At 44.9% G+C, this 14362-nt stretch overlaps 1 protein-coding gene across 1 annotated transcript in view; it reads right to left on the bottom strand.

The window, feature by feature from the left end:
• FRMPD4 (FERM and PDZ domain containing 4) overlaps positions 1–14362 on the bottom strand; it is a 793887-nt gene that overhangs the window by 88205 nt on the left and 691320 nt on the right. Inside the window, exon 4 of the mRNA XM_029930629.1 lies at positions 1945–2105. Within this exon, the coding sequence (XP_029786489.1) occupies positions 1945–2105 (161 nt within the window). The remainder of the gene's footprint in view (positions 1–1944; positions 2106–14362) is intronic.

Genomic DNA, 14362 nt, shown 5'->3' with positions numbered 1-14362 from the left:
CTCCTCTATACCATCGATGTTGTATGTTGGGTACAATGCATCTGTATTATTTTATTATTAGCACAAGCAACAGATCTCTTTCATTTTAAGAGTCAAATTTGCAACTGGCATCAAGCTCTACAATCCCACACAGAGAATGAAGAGAGGACCTACAGCTAATAAAACAAAAAGCTTGGCAAGCAGGTAGGAAGTTGTATGGTGAGGCAGTGGTGGGGGAGAAAAGGAAGGCTATTTTTCTCCATGCGAGTCTGGAACGTGGCTGATTATTTTTGCAGGGTTGTCCCTGGGCCATATTATGTCAAAATAATCAAAAATGAAATCGACTTTTGAAATGTATACTACTTACCAGATGCCTTTCATTTTCCTTAACTGGCAGACTCGGCGGTCCAAATATATTAGAGTTTATGACTAATAACAATAACAACAATAAAAACATTTTTGGAGCGAGAACTAGGTACCTGTCACCCTTTTAACATTATCTCATTCTCCCCCTAGCCCTTAAAGATGGATACAACCATGATCCCCATTATCCAGATGACATAGAGAAGCGTCCATCAAACTGAAAGGCAGAGGAATTAACATGAAAGCTACAGTCTAATAAGGGTCAGAGTCAAGCTCCGAATCCATCCAACCTGGGAAATCTATTGCCGGAGTCTGCGCTCGTAACCACAGGACTTTACTGCTGAGCTCTGTTACCAACTTGACAAATCCCAAAGAGGAACGGTAAGGAAGAGAGTTTTGTTTTGTGTGAAAATAAAACCAAGAGAAGCCCATTAAAAGAAATACACGAGGAGTGCCTGGATGGCTCAGTCTGTTGAGCATCTGCGTCTTGATTTTGACTCAGGTCATGATCCCATGGTTGTGGGATCAAACCCCGTCAGGCTCCGTGCTGAGCATGGAGCCTGCTTGGGATTCTCTCTCCCTCTCTCTCTCTCAAAATAAAATAAATCTTAAAAAGGTACATACATACATATCATAAAGAAAGAAATAATTAAGAGAGCCTTGTTAGGCCATAAAAGCCCACTTCAGTCAAGTCCATTATGTTCACCTGTGTTGACAGTCAAACATCTGGATAGTCTAATGAGAGAGACTGAAGCAAAGTACACTCACGATCTGATCATACCATAGCCAGCCACGGCTGTATGACAGACTACCCTGAAACTCAGTCCCCTGTCCATTAGTCACTTCTTCTCATGCTCATGGGCCTTTAGGATGAGCACAGATCGGCTCATCTTTTGGCTTCATATCATAGATCGGGCCACATTCGTCTCTAGATGGCAGGCCGCCAGCCCCGTGTGTGCATTTGGGGGCTGAGGCTGAAAGGGTCACAGCCACTTGAGGGAAATGCTTTTTTCACTCCCGTGGCAAAAGTCCAACCAAGCAGGTCAACTGGACATGTACTTTTCAAGCCCTTTGGGGTCATCTTTGCGAATATGCCTTTGGCCAAAGTCAGAGACCTGGTCCGGCTCATCAGCAACGGGGCAGGGAAATATATTCTGCATAGAGTGCATTTATGTAAAGCAATTCATCTGCTCCAATGACTAAAATCCTTCTGTGACTTCAATGCCACTCGCTGCTTTGTTTCACTAAGGAGTTTATTATGAACTTACTGAAATACAGTACAGTGCCTGCCTCTTTCTTTGCGTTCATCCTTTAAGAAGTGGGTCATTTCCATGGTTACAAGTGATAGATCAGTGTTTTCCTAACTCAAGAGATAGGATGCATTTGGCAGTTTAAACCTAGTTTGAAGAACCCTTTGTTGTCTCTCTGGGGGCCAGACTCTACCCAGCTGTTGCAAACACTCAGCCAGGCTCCACAGCTGGACAAGGAGCAGTTTGAAACTTCCAGAAGGAGCGCCGGTCACCGGGACAGGGAGTGGAGGGTGATCCCAGGACACTGGGGGTAGGGGGAGGTGGGGGGATGGGGGTGAGGGTGGGGGCTTACCTGGTGTTACAGAGCGAACAACCACAGGCTTTTCACTCCCAGCCACGAAACCGAACCCCAGCACGGGGTCCCTCCTCATCTCCACCCTCCGCGGGGCCGGAGGGAGGATCTGGTAGCTCTCCAACGGAGGGTCGTCAAAGTGGATGGCTTGTGTCATGTGACTGTGGGAAAAGCACACAAAAAGGAAAAGAGACGTTAGCCTAAGCTTTTGACAGCGGCTTGGCCATTGTGTTCTCTCTTTCAAAACTTTGTACTCGCTGTTTGGGAGAGGGTGGGGGAGACGTGGGGAGGGGCACAATCGTGCCTCTTCGTGCCCTCCCTATTCCTTGAAAACACAAGCTCCGATTCTGCTTGAGATCTTTCCACTGGCTGTTCCCCCAACCCCAGTGCTGGTCCTGCAGCTATGCGTGTGGCTCGCCCTCCGCACTCTGCAGTCTCTGCTCCTGAGCGACCCTCTGGCCACACACTGGAACATGGCAAGCCTGCTCTCCCACACCCACAGCTCCTGTCCCCTCTTCTACTTTTTGTCTCCTAGTGCTCATCACTTCCCTACGTGCTATAGATTACACCTCTCTGTATCATTTGTGCCCTCCACACCCGAATGTAAGCTCCTGGAGGGTAGGAACTTAGCTTCATTCACTGATTTATCCCAGCTGCCTGGAACAGTACCGGGCACAGAGTGGATTTGGAAGAAATCATTGAAGGAAGAAGTAGAGCAAAACATACTTCCTTCTGGAACACTATAGATGTTGATCGATATTGACCAATAAACTGAGACAGAGCTTCGGAAGTTTATGGATATTTAGTAAGTAGCTTCTACAGCTGTGGGTGCCAGTGACATTGAGAGATGGCAATCATATTGACATCGAAAACATGTTCCCTGTTTCCAAAGAAGATGGACAATGAACTCTTGGCCTCTAGGTTCTGGAGAGATTTTCAAATGATGTCAACGACTCTCTTTGTGAACCCCGAACCTCCGAGCTTGTATCACTACTTGAAACTTGGAACACGAAGAGCATTCAAAAATTTCAAAAACGCATCCACACGTGTCTCCTTTGATGCGCAAAGTAACCTGTGAAGCAGGGCTGGTGTTAGTGTCTGCATTATCCCCGGACGGAGACTGGAGTCAGGATAGTGGCTTACTGTCCCTCAGGGCCCATGCCTCGTATGCCAGAGCACCGGGTCAAACACCACCTCCCGTGACTCTTAATAAAGTCTTCACTCGTGAACATTATTGAAGCCAGCCTTTTTTGAGGGAAGAGTTCTTAGTTTCAACACTAGAAATCTCCTGTAAGTAATGTAAGGCACTATTACTTCAATGGCATGGACTTAATTCAATTTTCTCTCTCTCTCTAATCTTCAATGATTTGGTAAAAGAAGATCGTTTTTAAATACCTTGAAAGACAGTATTCTATATGCCATCTGCATAACATATTGTTCAAATGGAGAAAAAAAAGACTGAGGAGGGCGAATTCAGCGGTCCTTTTGTGCAATGAAGAAGGGGAGGGAAAAAACCCCCTCTAGGATCTGGTCTTTAGGCATATACCACTGACTACGAAAATGAAAGTTACAAATCCCCTTTAAACAGAAAGGAAAAGGGGTGCCTGGGGGGCTCAGTCAGTTGAGTGTCTGACTTCGGCTCAGGTCATGATCTCCTGGTTTGTGAGTTCGAGCCCCGCATTGGGCTCCCTGCTGTGGGTGGAGAGCCCACGTTGGATCCTCTGTCTCCCCCACCTCCCGTCTCTCTGTCCTTCCCCTGCTCGAGCACTCTCTCTCTCTCTCTCTTTCTCTTTCTCAAAAATACATAAAACATAAAACAATATAAACAGGAAGGAAAGATGTCTTCGATTTCACAGCTCGCAGTCTGGAATGCTATGAACAAGAGAAGGATGAATTGAGCGCGAACATGTTCTGTGCTGTGTGGCAACATTCATCTGTTCTCTGATTTCGTGTTCAGAACGCCCCACAGTAAAGGTGGTTGGAGCCCACGACCACCTCACAGCACGTGCCAAAGCAGTAATAACCGGGTCAAGGTCACATGCCTCTCAGATGTCAGACAGGTGCAATTCACACCAGGTCTCCCAAGTCTCATGCGCTTGACCAGCTGCATAATTGGCAATGACAGTGCAAGATAAAAATTGGGGGGGGGGCGCATGCAAGCATACTTAAGAACTTCAAGCCAGGGGAATGGGAAACCCGGCCCAGGGCCCAGCATGCCACAACCATTCTAGACATGCCCAAGCCCAGAGCCGCAGTGCTACAGGGTCGAAGGGGAGGGGCTGTCTTCTGTGACGTTACAAATGGTTCTCTGGACCCAGAGATTAGACATGGCTACCCTAGTGGGCAGGCCTCAGGCAGGCACAAGGTCACAGGATGAAGCATGGCAGTCTAAAGGACAGAACTCACAGCCCTGATGAAATCAGCACAATGGATGCAGGTGAGCCCCAGTGTCCAGGACAGCAGCCTCCGACAGGGCTCTTGGGACCTTGACCCGCTGACATGGATCCTTCACCCGCCTGAAAGAGGCAGGGCTACGTGTGCCTGGGGGACAAAGGGGCCACCAGGCATGGTGGCCACTGTTCCATTCTCATCTTCCTTATTTTATTTTTTTTAATGTTTATTTTTGAGACAGAGTGCAAGCAGGGGAGGGGCAGAGAGAGAGGGAGACACAGAATCTGAAGCAGGATCCAGGCTCTGAGCCGTCAGCACAGAGCCCGATGCAGGGTTGAACACACAAACTGCGATATCATGATCTGAACTGAAGTTGAATGCTTAGCCGACTGAGCCAGCCAGGCGCCCCAGGGGGCCAAACTTTCAATTCCAAGTTTAGAAAGGGACTGGGGAAAGCCCTCTCCCACCCGCCCGGCAGGATTGCCACTTCTGTGAAAAGCTTCGAGCACTGGTCCCCAGACTAGGGTGCACATCAGAATCATCTCGGAAAGATAACAAAGTCCCAATGCCCAGGTTTCACCCCGGACCAATCATATAACAATGTCGGGGTGTGTGAGCCAGGATCAATTTCCAAAGGATCTCTAAGTGATTCCAAAGTGCAGCAACGTTTGCAGACCGTGTCCTGCTCAGGGAAGGGGGGTGGTTCTAGCTCTCCTTTGAGGTACTAGGAAAAGAGAACGCAAATGATGTCCTGGGCCACTTCCTCCAGCATCTACAGCACATGTAAATTAGAATATTCAAGAGGCGCCTGGGTGGCTCAGTCGGTATAAGCATCTGACTTCGACTCAGGTCATGATCTCACAGTTCGTGGGTTCAAGCCCTGCATCGGGCTCTGTGCAGACAGCTCAGAGCCTGGAGCCTGCTTCAGATTCAGTGTCTCCCTCTCTCTCTGCTCCTCCCCTACTCATGCTCTGTCTCTGTGTCTCTCAAAATGAAGTAAATGTTAAAAATTTTTTTTGGGGTGCCTGGGTGGCTCAGTTGGTTAAGCGTCTGGTTTAGGCTCAGGTCATGATCTCACAGATTGTGGGTTTGAGTCCCGCGTCGGGCTCTGTGCTGACATCTCAGAGCCTGGAGCCTGCTCTGATTCTGTGTCCCTTCTCTCTCTGACCCTCCCCTGCTCATGGTATCTCACTCTCTCTCAAAAATAAATAAAACATTAAAAAAAAAGAATATTCAAAGCATTTAGAGCTTGATTATTCACTTTCTGCTACATGATAAAGTAACAGCCTCCAATTTTTAATTCATTGTTCATTCAATAATGCTCATATTATTATTTTATTAATACCTGACATTTATTAAACACTAATTTCATGCTAAGCAATTTTTGAAATTATTTCCATATGTTAGTTCATTTAATTCTCCGAAACTGCTCCATAATGCATTTATTCAGTCAACAAATACTTCTTGAACGCCCACAGGCTTCTCGGTTCCGGGGATCCGATCAGAACCAAAGCAGAATGAAAATAATACAATATTCACTCTAGTGTTCAAAGACAGAAAATGAACTAATAAATTAGGAAAATGCATGGCATATCAGGTCTTTAGAAGCACCGAGGAAAAAAATAATGCTGCGAGGAAGGGGAGAGAGTCGTGGGGTAGGAACCTTTCAGGGCTCAGAAAAATATCTGGGGGAGGAGCATTTTAGACAGAGGGGCCACCGCGTGCTGAGGTCCCGATACGGGCCATGCCTGGGGTGCCTGGGAAGGGGGTGCCTAACAGGGAGCCCGGGAACCAGTGGGAGGAGGCGGTGGGAGGCAGGGAGGCCAGTGGTAAGTAAGTAATGGGGGCGGGCAGCTCAAAGATCATATAGGCTCTTGGAAGGACTTTGTGGATTGTTAAGAGTGAAACAGGCAGCCTTTGGAAGGTTTGGAGGGGAAAAGCGAGGTGACTGTTGGCTGGGGGGTGCTGGCGGAGCAGGGAGAGCTTCTCGGGACCCACTGAATCTATCAATCCTGAACAAAATATCAGGATTTTTTCATATCCTGCTATCACAATGGCAGAGTGGCAGAGATGGCAAGAAATCGTTGGGTTTTTAACGTATTCGGAGGCCACTCGAACAGAGTGGGACTGGGACTCCTACTCTGAAGGCTTCCTGCACACACAGGACATTGCAAGTGAGGATGGACGTATTACACATTGTCTAAAGCGACTCCTGTGTCCTGATGGATCCCAATCGCAGGAGACACTTTCTCGTCCAGGAGCGAACCCTTTATGATTTGCACCAGATGCTCGCAAAGGTAAGTGCCCAGGTAGAGGGCAAACATGAGACGGGCATGGTACTTGGCAGGGAGACTATAGAGCCAGACTCTCTAAAGCTGAGTCCGGGCCCCTCTGCTTTCTGAAGTGTGACCTGTACAAATCACTTTACCCCGTGCCTCGGTTTCCTCATCTGAAAGGCCATGATGATAACAGTAACAATCACATAAGGCAGTCGTGAAAATTATATGGATGAATAGAAGGGAAGCACGTAGCAAAATGGCACACAGGAATCACGCAGAAAGCATTAGCTGTTCCTTTCATCTCTGGAGGTCAATGAATAGAAAGGCATAGGTTTCAGATGCTATGAACTCATTCACTCTTAAATTATGAAAACAAGCTCAATATTGTTTCCATGTCTCTCTCTGTCTCAAAAATAAATAAAACATTAAAAAAATTTTGGGGCACCTGGGTGGCTCAGTCGGTTGAGCATCCAGCTTCAGCTCAGGTCATGATCTCACAGTTCATGAGTTCAAGCCCCAAGTCAGGCTCTGTGCTGACAGCTCACAGCCTGGAGCCTGCTTTGGATTCTGTGTCTCCCTCTCTCTCTGCCTCTCCCCTGCTCGCACTGTGTCTCTCTGTCTCTCAAAAATAAATAAAAAACATAAAGAAAATTCAATATTGTTTCCAATGCCGATAGCCCAATTCTCGGTGAAATGCCGCACAAATCCTAGTGAAGCTCTGAGACCCTTCGTTTGAAAAATTCTATCAAAAGCAATGATACAATAAACACAAATATAAACTGATCCACGTGAGGCAATACTACGCCGGAATACAAAGAAGAGAGAATACAATCCAGACTCTCCAGGGATTGACTCAGCGAGTTTTCCTCCACCATGTTTCTAGAACCCTAAGTGAACACTGGGACCAGGACTGGGGCGGGGACCCACGTCATGGACAAACAAGACATAGAGAATGTGACATGGGTTGACAGCCCTCCATTGTGGTTCCCCTACTCAAACAATGTTTGAAACTCACCACTGCGTGTATATTTCATAGTCAATTTTTGTTCTAGCATTTTCATTTGTGTTTATACTTTTTTATTCTTTTTGTTTTGTCTGCACTTTTAGGATAACATTCCGATGGCATTATTCTTTTCTTGCTCGACAGGTGGCATTTTCCAAATAAGTGATCTAAAAATAATCCACCTCTGTCTTTTTCCCAGTAGGAATGGCTCCACATAAAATGTTCCCCCATGAAATGTTATTTTGTTCTTTGTCTGAAGGCAAGCACTTTTTGGCTCTCTCCTTGCAGTGTTTTTTAGAAAGATGCTTGAGTCCTTTTACAATGAGCTGAGAAAGCAACATCTTTTCTACCTGCTCAACATGCTTCAGTGAATTCCAGTGCTGAGGCTGGAGGAACACAACTGATGAGCTACACAAACTTCCCACCCCCGGTCCCAACCTTCTGCAACAAACACACACAGATGGGCCAGAAACCTATGACCTGAAAACCCAGGCTATGTCAACTGAGATGGAAGACCATGGAAATTGAATGAATAATCTTCCTGTTTCTGACAGCTTCATTTTAAAATTAATGATGGTGATCTTATTGTCCACAACAAAAGGACAGGGCTTTCTTTGATCTTAGGAGCCTTGTTTTCCTCCACAGAAATAAAAAGACCGGTACCTCCAGTGTATCACAAAGAGTTACATGGACCAGTAGATAGAATGCTTTGAGATGATTCTATTTTTCCATTTACTCATTAGAGCCAATGAGGTCCTTTCATGGAGTATGTGCTGAGTGGTCAGATTTCTGGAAGGAAAACCTAAATTTAGAAGTCATTACATTTCTTGTAAAATTTAAAGATTGTGAGAGATGGTGGCAGGTTGGGCACCTGGGGAGTGAAGACCGGAAGGAAGAGAAGTGTAAATAAACATACGTGCCTGAGTTCTACTTGAGAAGGCCATGGTTGGGATTGCTTTTCAGGGATGTCCAGCTGTGATTACATGAGAACAGGAAGCATCAATATATTATCTGCTCATCTTGGTAGTACTGTTCTCTCTGATAGGTGGAATTATTCCTCATTTGCTCCCCGGGATATGATCGACCACCATATACCACAATGCTTTTCAGAGCTCCCACTGAAGGCTACATGTTTCACCATCCCTGGGTGCTGATAACATCTCACAGCCCAACGCGTGTCACATGGCTGAGCCCAAATGTGACAAACAAAAAATGGCTTTGTGGTTGGGCGTGTGCTCTTGCTGCTTCATCAGCACCATGAGAAAACCTTCATGAGGAAGCTGCTGCCCCAGAACGGCCCCATGAAAGCAGAGTGGCGTGGCTAAGGAGGCAAGGGCAGATGGTCCCTGTGAGGTGGTAGAAACTTTGGGAGAGAGGACACTGGTGGGTGGTCTAACCAAACACCAAAACCCACCAGCTGAGCCTAAGGAAATGACGGAATCTGTGAAAGTCAGGGAACCCCTCAGTCTCAGGCTAGGGGACCTCAGGTACTGTGGATGAAATCCACAGAGGCTTGCTCAGATTTCTACTCTTCATAGATCCAGAGGACTTTTGAGATGATATTCAAATTGCCAACCAAAATGATGAAACACACACATGACTTTAGGGAGTAGATCGGTGTGCCATGTGAGAAAACAAACTGTGGGTAAACAGAGTCTCTGAGGGGAAGGAGAGAGGGGGGCTGGAAGAGAAGTGACTGAGTTTGGAGAGAACCCATCTGGTACAGATCACTCCAGGAGATCCGGAAACTCCCCTGTATCCGGAACATCCTCCTTGTACTGCTTCTCCTGAGGCAGGAGGCTTAGCCTCGCCTCAGGTCCGTTCTTGTATGTTCATGGGATCCCACCCTTCTTATGACACATGCATTTTTACACCCAAATCCCATGCTTTTGAAAGCAAATCTGGGCAAGCCTCTGCCCTTGGGGATCAAAAAAGCCCAACCAGAGGTGCCTGGGTGGTTCAGTCACTAAAGCGTCCGACTTTGGTTCAGGTCACAATCTCGTGGTCCATGAGTTCGAGCCCCACATCGGGCTCTGTGCTGACAGTTCAGAGCCTGGAGACTGCTTCTGATTCTGTGTCTCCCTCTCCCTCTGCCCCTCCCCCCTCTCATGCTCTGTCTCTCTTTGTCCCTCAAAAAATAAACGTTAAAAAAATTAAAAAAGAAAGCCCAACCACATGCTACCACTGGAAAGGAGTTAACTTAAACATAAAAATAAATAACTGGACATAATGTGTTTCCAGCTCCCATAACATATGGAGTCTCATGCTTTTTGCCTTCATGAATATTCATATTGTGGGTTCAAAGGACCTTCACCTTTACTCATCAGGTCCTCAGGCCACGGTCACTCAGTTCCATAACACATCAGGAGCATTTAAGATTTACAAGCATTGGGGTGTCTGGGAGGCCCAGTCGGTTAAGCATCTGACTACAGCTCAAGTCACGATCTCGCAGGCCATTAGTTCGAGCCCTACAGCGGGCTCTGTGCTGACAGCTTGGAGCCTGGAGCCTGCTTCAGATTCTGTGTCTCCCTTTCTCTCTGTCCCTCCCCTTCTCTCTCTATCTCCCTCTCTCTCTCAAAAATAAATAAACATTTAGGGTGCGTGGGTGGCTCCATTGGTTAAGCATCCGACTTCAGCTCGGGTCATGATCTCACGGTTTGTAGGTTCGAGCCCTGCATTGGGCTCTGTGCTGACAGCGTTGAGCCTACTAGGGATTCTGTCTCTGTCTCTGCCCTCCCTCACTCACACTCTGTTTCTCTCTCTCAAAAATTAAAAAAAAAAGACCATTAAAATAAACAAATAAACATTTAAAAACTTAAATTAAAAAAAATAAAGATTTATAAGTGTTTAGTCAGGCTCAGAAGCTTACACAATACTTGAAAAGCTAAGAGAATCCCGAATACCCACACTGAAAACACACAAAATGTTTAGAGGAATCTGGTTGGGGAATTTTATGAGGGTTTGAAATCAATGGGACTCCTTAATGGGTAGATGAAATACAAAACTCTCTGTTCTCGTCAAACTCATTTACAGATTTAACACCATCCAATAAAGATATCTCACAGTCCGCTTCAACGAATCCAACAAAGAGAATTCTAAATTTTATATGATCATATAAAAGAACACTCCGAATAAGAAAACCACTGCTTGTCTGGCCTGACAAGAATACTGGAACCTATTATGAAATGTCAACTCGGGATGCTCTCGCACTGGCAACAATATAGAAAAGGACAAAATGGTGGAGTCGCGGCTCTGACTGGGACAAAGCAAGGGTTCCAGGGTAAATTTAGAGATGCCTGCCCTCTTGAAAGAAGGGAATGGAAGTGAGGTGCCAAGGATCCAGAAGTGCTTTAGCATGACGATAATATGGTTGGCTTTGTAAGGAAGCCATTAAATCTTTTGTTCGACCCAGAGGTTGCTGACTGCTTCCTGGGGACAGTGAGCTAAAAGATCTCTTCACAGTAAAGGAGGTGTCATAATAATGAATGAGAAAGTAACCATCTTTTTAAAAAAAAACGTGGCCTATGGTAAGAATGTAGGGAAACAGATGTTTAAAAATGATTCTACCATTATGTGCTTGTTTTATTGAAAATTATGTAAATATGTACCTATAAAAATAGCAGCCTTTAAAAACGGGGAAATGAATTTTTCTAACCTGTTTAAAAACATCCTCAAACGAAGCATTTCAGTGGACTCATTTGTTAAATGGGTAGAACTCATTTGTTAAATATAATAAAACATAGCATCTTCCATTTGGTTTGTGAGAACAGCTGAGGGACATCAAGGAACATGGAAACTTTCTGGGTGAATTTCTTTTCTTTTTCTTTTTTAAGTTTATTTATTTTGAGAGACAGAGAGAGAGAGAGAGACAGAGCAAGAAAGGGAGGGGTAGACAGCAAGGGAGAGAGAGAATCCCATGTAGGCTTGGTACAGTCAGTGCAGAGCTTAATGTGGGTCTTGAACCCACAAAACATGAGATCATGACCTGAGCCAAAGACAGACACTTAACTGACTGAGCCTACACTTCCTGGCTGGTGAAACGTTTTGTCTATTTACCTTTTGATATGTTTCTGTACTTCCTTTTTCCCTCCAATGACAATGATTAAGACCAAGGAGAGAAATAAGCTGAACTTGCAAACAGACCCTGAAATTTGTATTCAATGAAGTGGTAAACTCAGATGCTCAAAAACAAATAAGGATCCTCAATCACTTGGCTGTCATTAAAATATTGAATCGTTTGTAATGTAGCTGTGACAGCAAAATGGTCACAAGTGATTAAAATGTATATCACCTTCAACTCATCTTAACATTTCATTTTAACATTTTTAATCATTTTATCAATGATAAAAGCAAAAACTGTGGAGACTTCTATTGTGTATAATCAGACATATGCTGCAGGATCAAAAAAATGGCTTATATACTCTAACAGGATGGACAAAAATCACTGGTATTATGAAGCTCAGCATAGCTCTTAAAAAGTCCAGCTCCCACATTCTGATCTATTCTGGAGCATTTTTAGAAACCTATAAATGGAGACGACTGGGTGGCTCAGTCAGCTAAGACCAAGACTGGTACCAGCCCTGTACGTGGCTCTGCGCTGACAGTGCCGAACCTGCTTGGGTTTCTCTGTCTCCCTCTTCTCTCCACCCCTACTCCAGGTACGCTTTCTCTCTCTCTCAAAAATAAATAAACAGTTAACAAATAAAAACCTGTAAATGAAGTTAGCAGGCTGATGGGGGAAATGGCACATTTCCATTCTATTTGTCTAATCCTTGCTAATCCCATCAAGCATGATGAAACGAAGTGGCCCTAGGTTTGGGTGATAAAAGGACAGGCAAACTGATGCCTGTGACATGTGTACTTGCTTTGGGCTCCAGAAGAGCCCCCCTTTGGGGGGTTAGAAAGATTTTGGGCAGCTGTGTTTCCATGTTTCAATTGATACCTCTGGTTTACAGAGCATGACGGATTATAGGACAGGACAGGGCACAGCAGACTTTTTCATCTTGAGTGATTACGGGCAATTTTTTGTACCCATAGGAAAATCCATTTCTCAATGTTTTTGTCAAATTTATTTTTGAGAGAGAGAGAGAGACAGAGCATAAGCAGGGGAGGGGCAGAGAGAGAGGGAGACACAGAATCTGAAACAGGCTCTAAGCTCCAAGCTGTCAGCACAGAGCCTGACGTGGGGCTTGAACTCATGAACCATGAGATCATGACCTGAGCCGAAGTCAGACGCTCAACCAACTGACCCACCCAGGTGCGCCAGGAAAATCCATTTTTGAACAAAAGACTTGATAACACTGAGCAAAGCCTTTCTCAAACATACTAAAATCCTCACTGTAGACCTGAAAGTCTGTCTCCATCAAACTGGATTCTATCCATGCTTTAGGGCAGTACATGGGGAAGCAGATGGTTGAAGATTCAAGAGGTCCACTTCTCATCCCAAGGGGCTGTTGGATATTTCTGTCATCTATGTGTATTCTTTGAAAATTTCTTTTATAGTTTTAAACTTGGAAAGTGAAAACAATCCCATGGTTTTGTAAGTTCAAACTACAAGAGGGTGCAATATAGAAACTGTGATCTAAGACAATATTTAAAAATATGAATTGATTTTGCGGCGTCTGGCTGGCTAAGTCCGTAGACAATGGGACTCTTGGTTTCGGGGTCATGAGTTCAAGGCCCACATTAGGCATAGAGTTTATGTAAAATAAAAAAGAAATAAAGTGAGGGGGTTAAAGAAAACAACCATGAATTGATTTTCTAAAAAGACACTTTCAGAGAGATGATTAGCCACGCTTTATGAATTTCATGATTTTACAATCTTTACACAAAGGATTTGAAAAAAATGATTAAGTGGAAAGGGTTCCTTTGATGACTAACTTCTGATAGAAGTTAAAAGAAGCCAGAAAGGAAATCACAGAATCAAAGGTTTCAGCTAACAGTTCTATTTAAATTAAGAAATTGTGATCGCCTAATCGTTTCTGCATTAAAATAATGATTTTCAACCCCAACCTAGAGAATTTAGTTCCCTCAGACAATGATCTACACTAGTGTCCAAAGTTACATGTCTTTCCTACTCTGACTTGTGTGTGTTTGTTCGTGTTTCCTCTCTTCTAAGCTCCATACGTGTGACCCGAATCTCTCTACCCTGGCCCCAGATCCAGGCCTGGCTTCTTCTCTACCTGCTCTGTGCAAAGGGAGCTCTGCCCTTGTGGGTGGCATCACATGGGCCCCTTGCCCAGGTCCCAGGTGCTGCTAGACTGGGCGTGCCTTGGTGGGACTTGTTGATTTCTTTATCTGAACCTACATCTACCCATTCCCTGCTGGGGCTCACTGCGCACCAAGCCTCTCTCCAATCTAGAAAGCTTCTAGGTCCCAGAAACAAACCCTGCCTCAGGAATGGCACTGACGGAGAGTGTCCTTATCCTGACTCCCACAGGAAAAATGTAATTACAACGTCTGCTTTGATTCTCAGCCAAGAGCAATAAACAATTCTGCACTGAGAGCAGTAGTGGGATCAATGATTCAACTAATGTTTGTTTATACTATGTCAACCATACATATATTTACACTACTGGTTCTCAAAAAACAAACGAATCCCAAACAAATACCTATTAAATAAATATTTCTTTCTGGATGAAACACATTTTCCACATAGAAGAAGACTTTAGCTTCATGTACTGATCATCGTAGAACTAATTTCCAGTTGCCTAATTTACATGAAAAGCAATCTTCTTTTCTCTTA

The sequence above is a fragment of the Suricata suricatta genome, chromosome X (genome assembly GCF_006229205.1).
Source record: "Suricata suricatta isolate VVHF042 chromosome X, meerkat_22Aug2017_6uvM2_HiC, whole genome shotgun sequence".
Classification (NCBI taxonomy): Eukaryota; Metazoa; Chordata; class Mammalia; order Carnivora; family Herpestidae; genus Suricata; species Suricata suricatta.
This window is presented reverse-complemented; position numbering and strand designations above follow the sequence as displayed.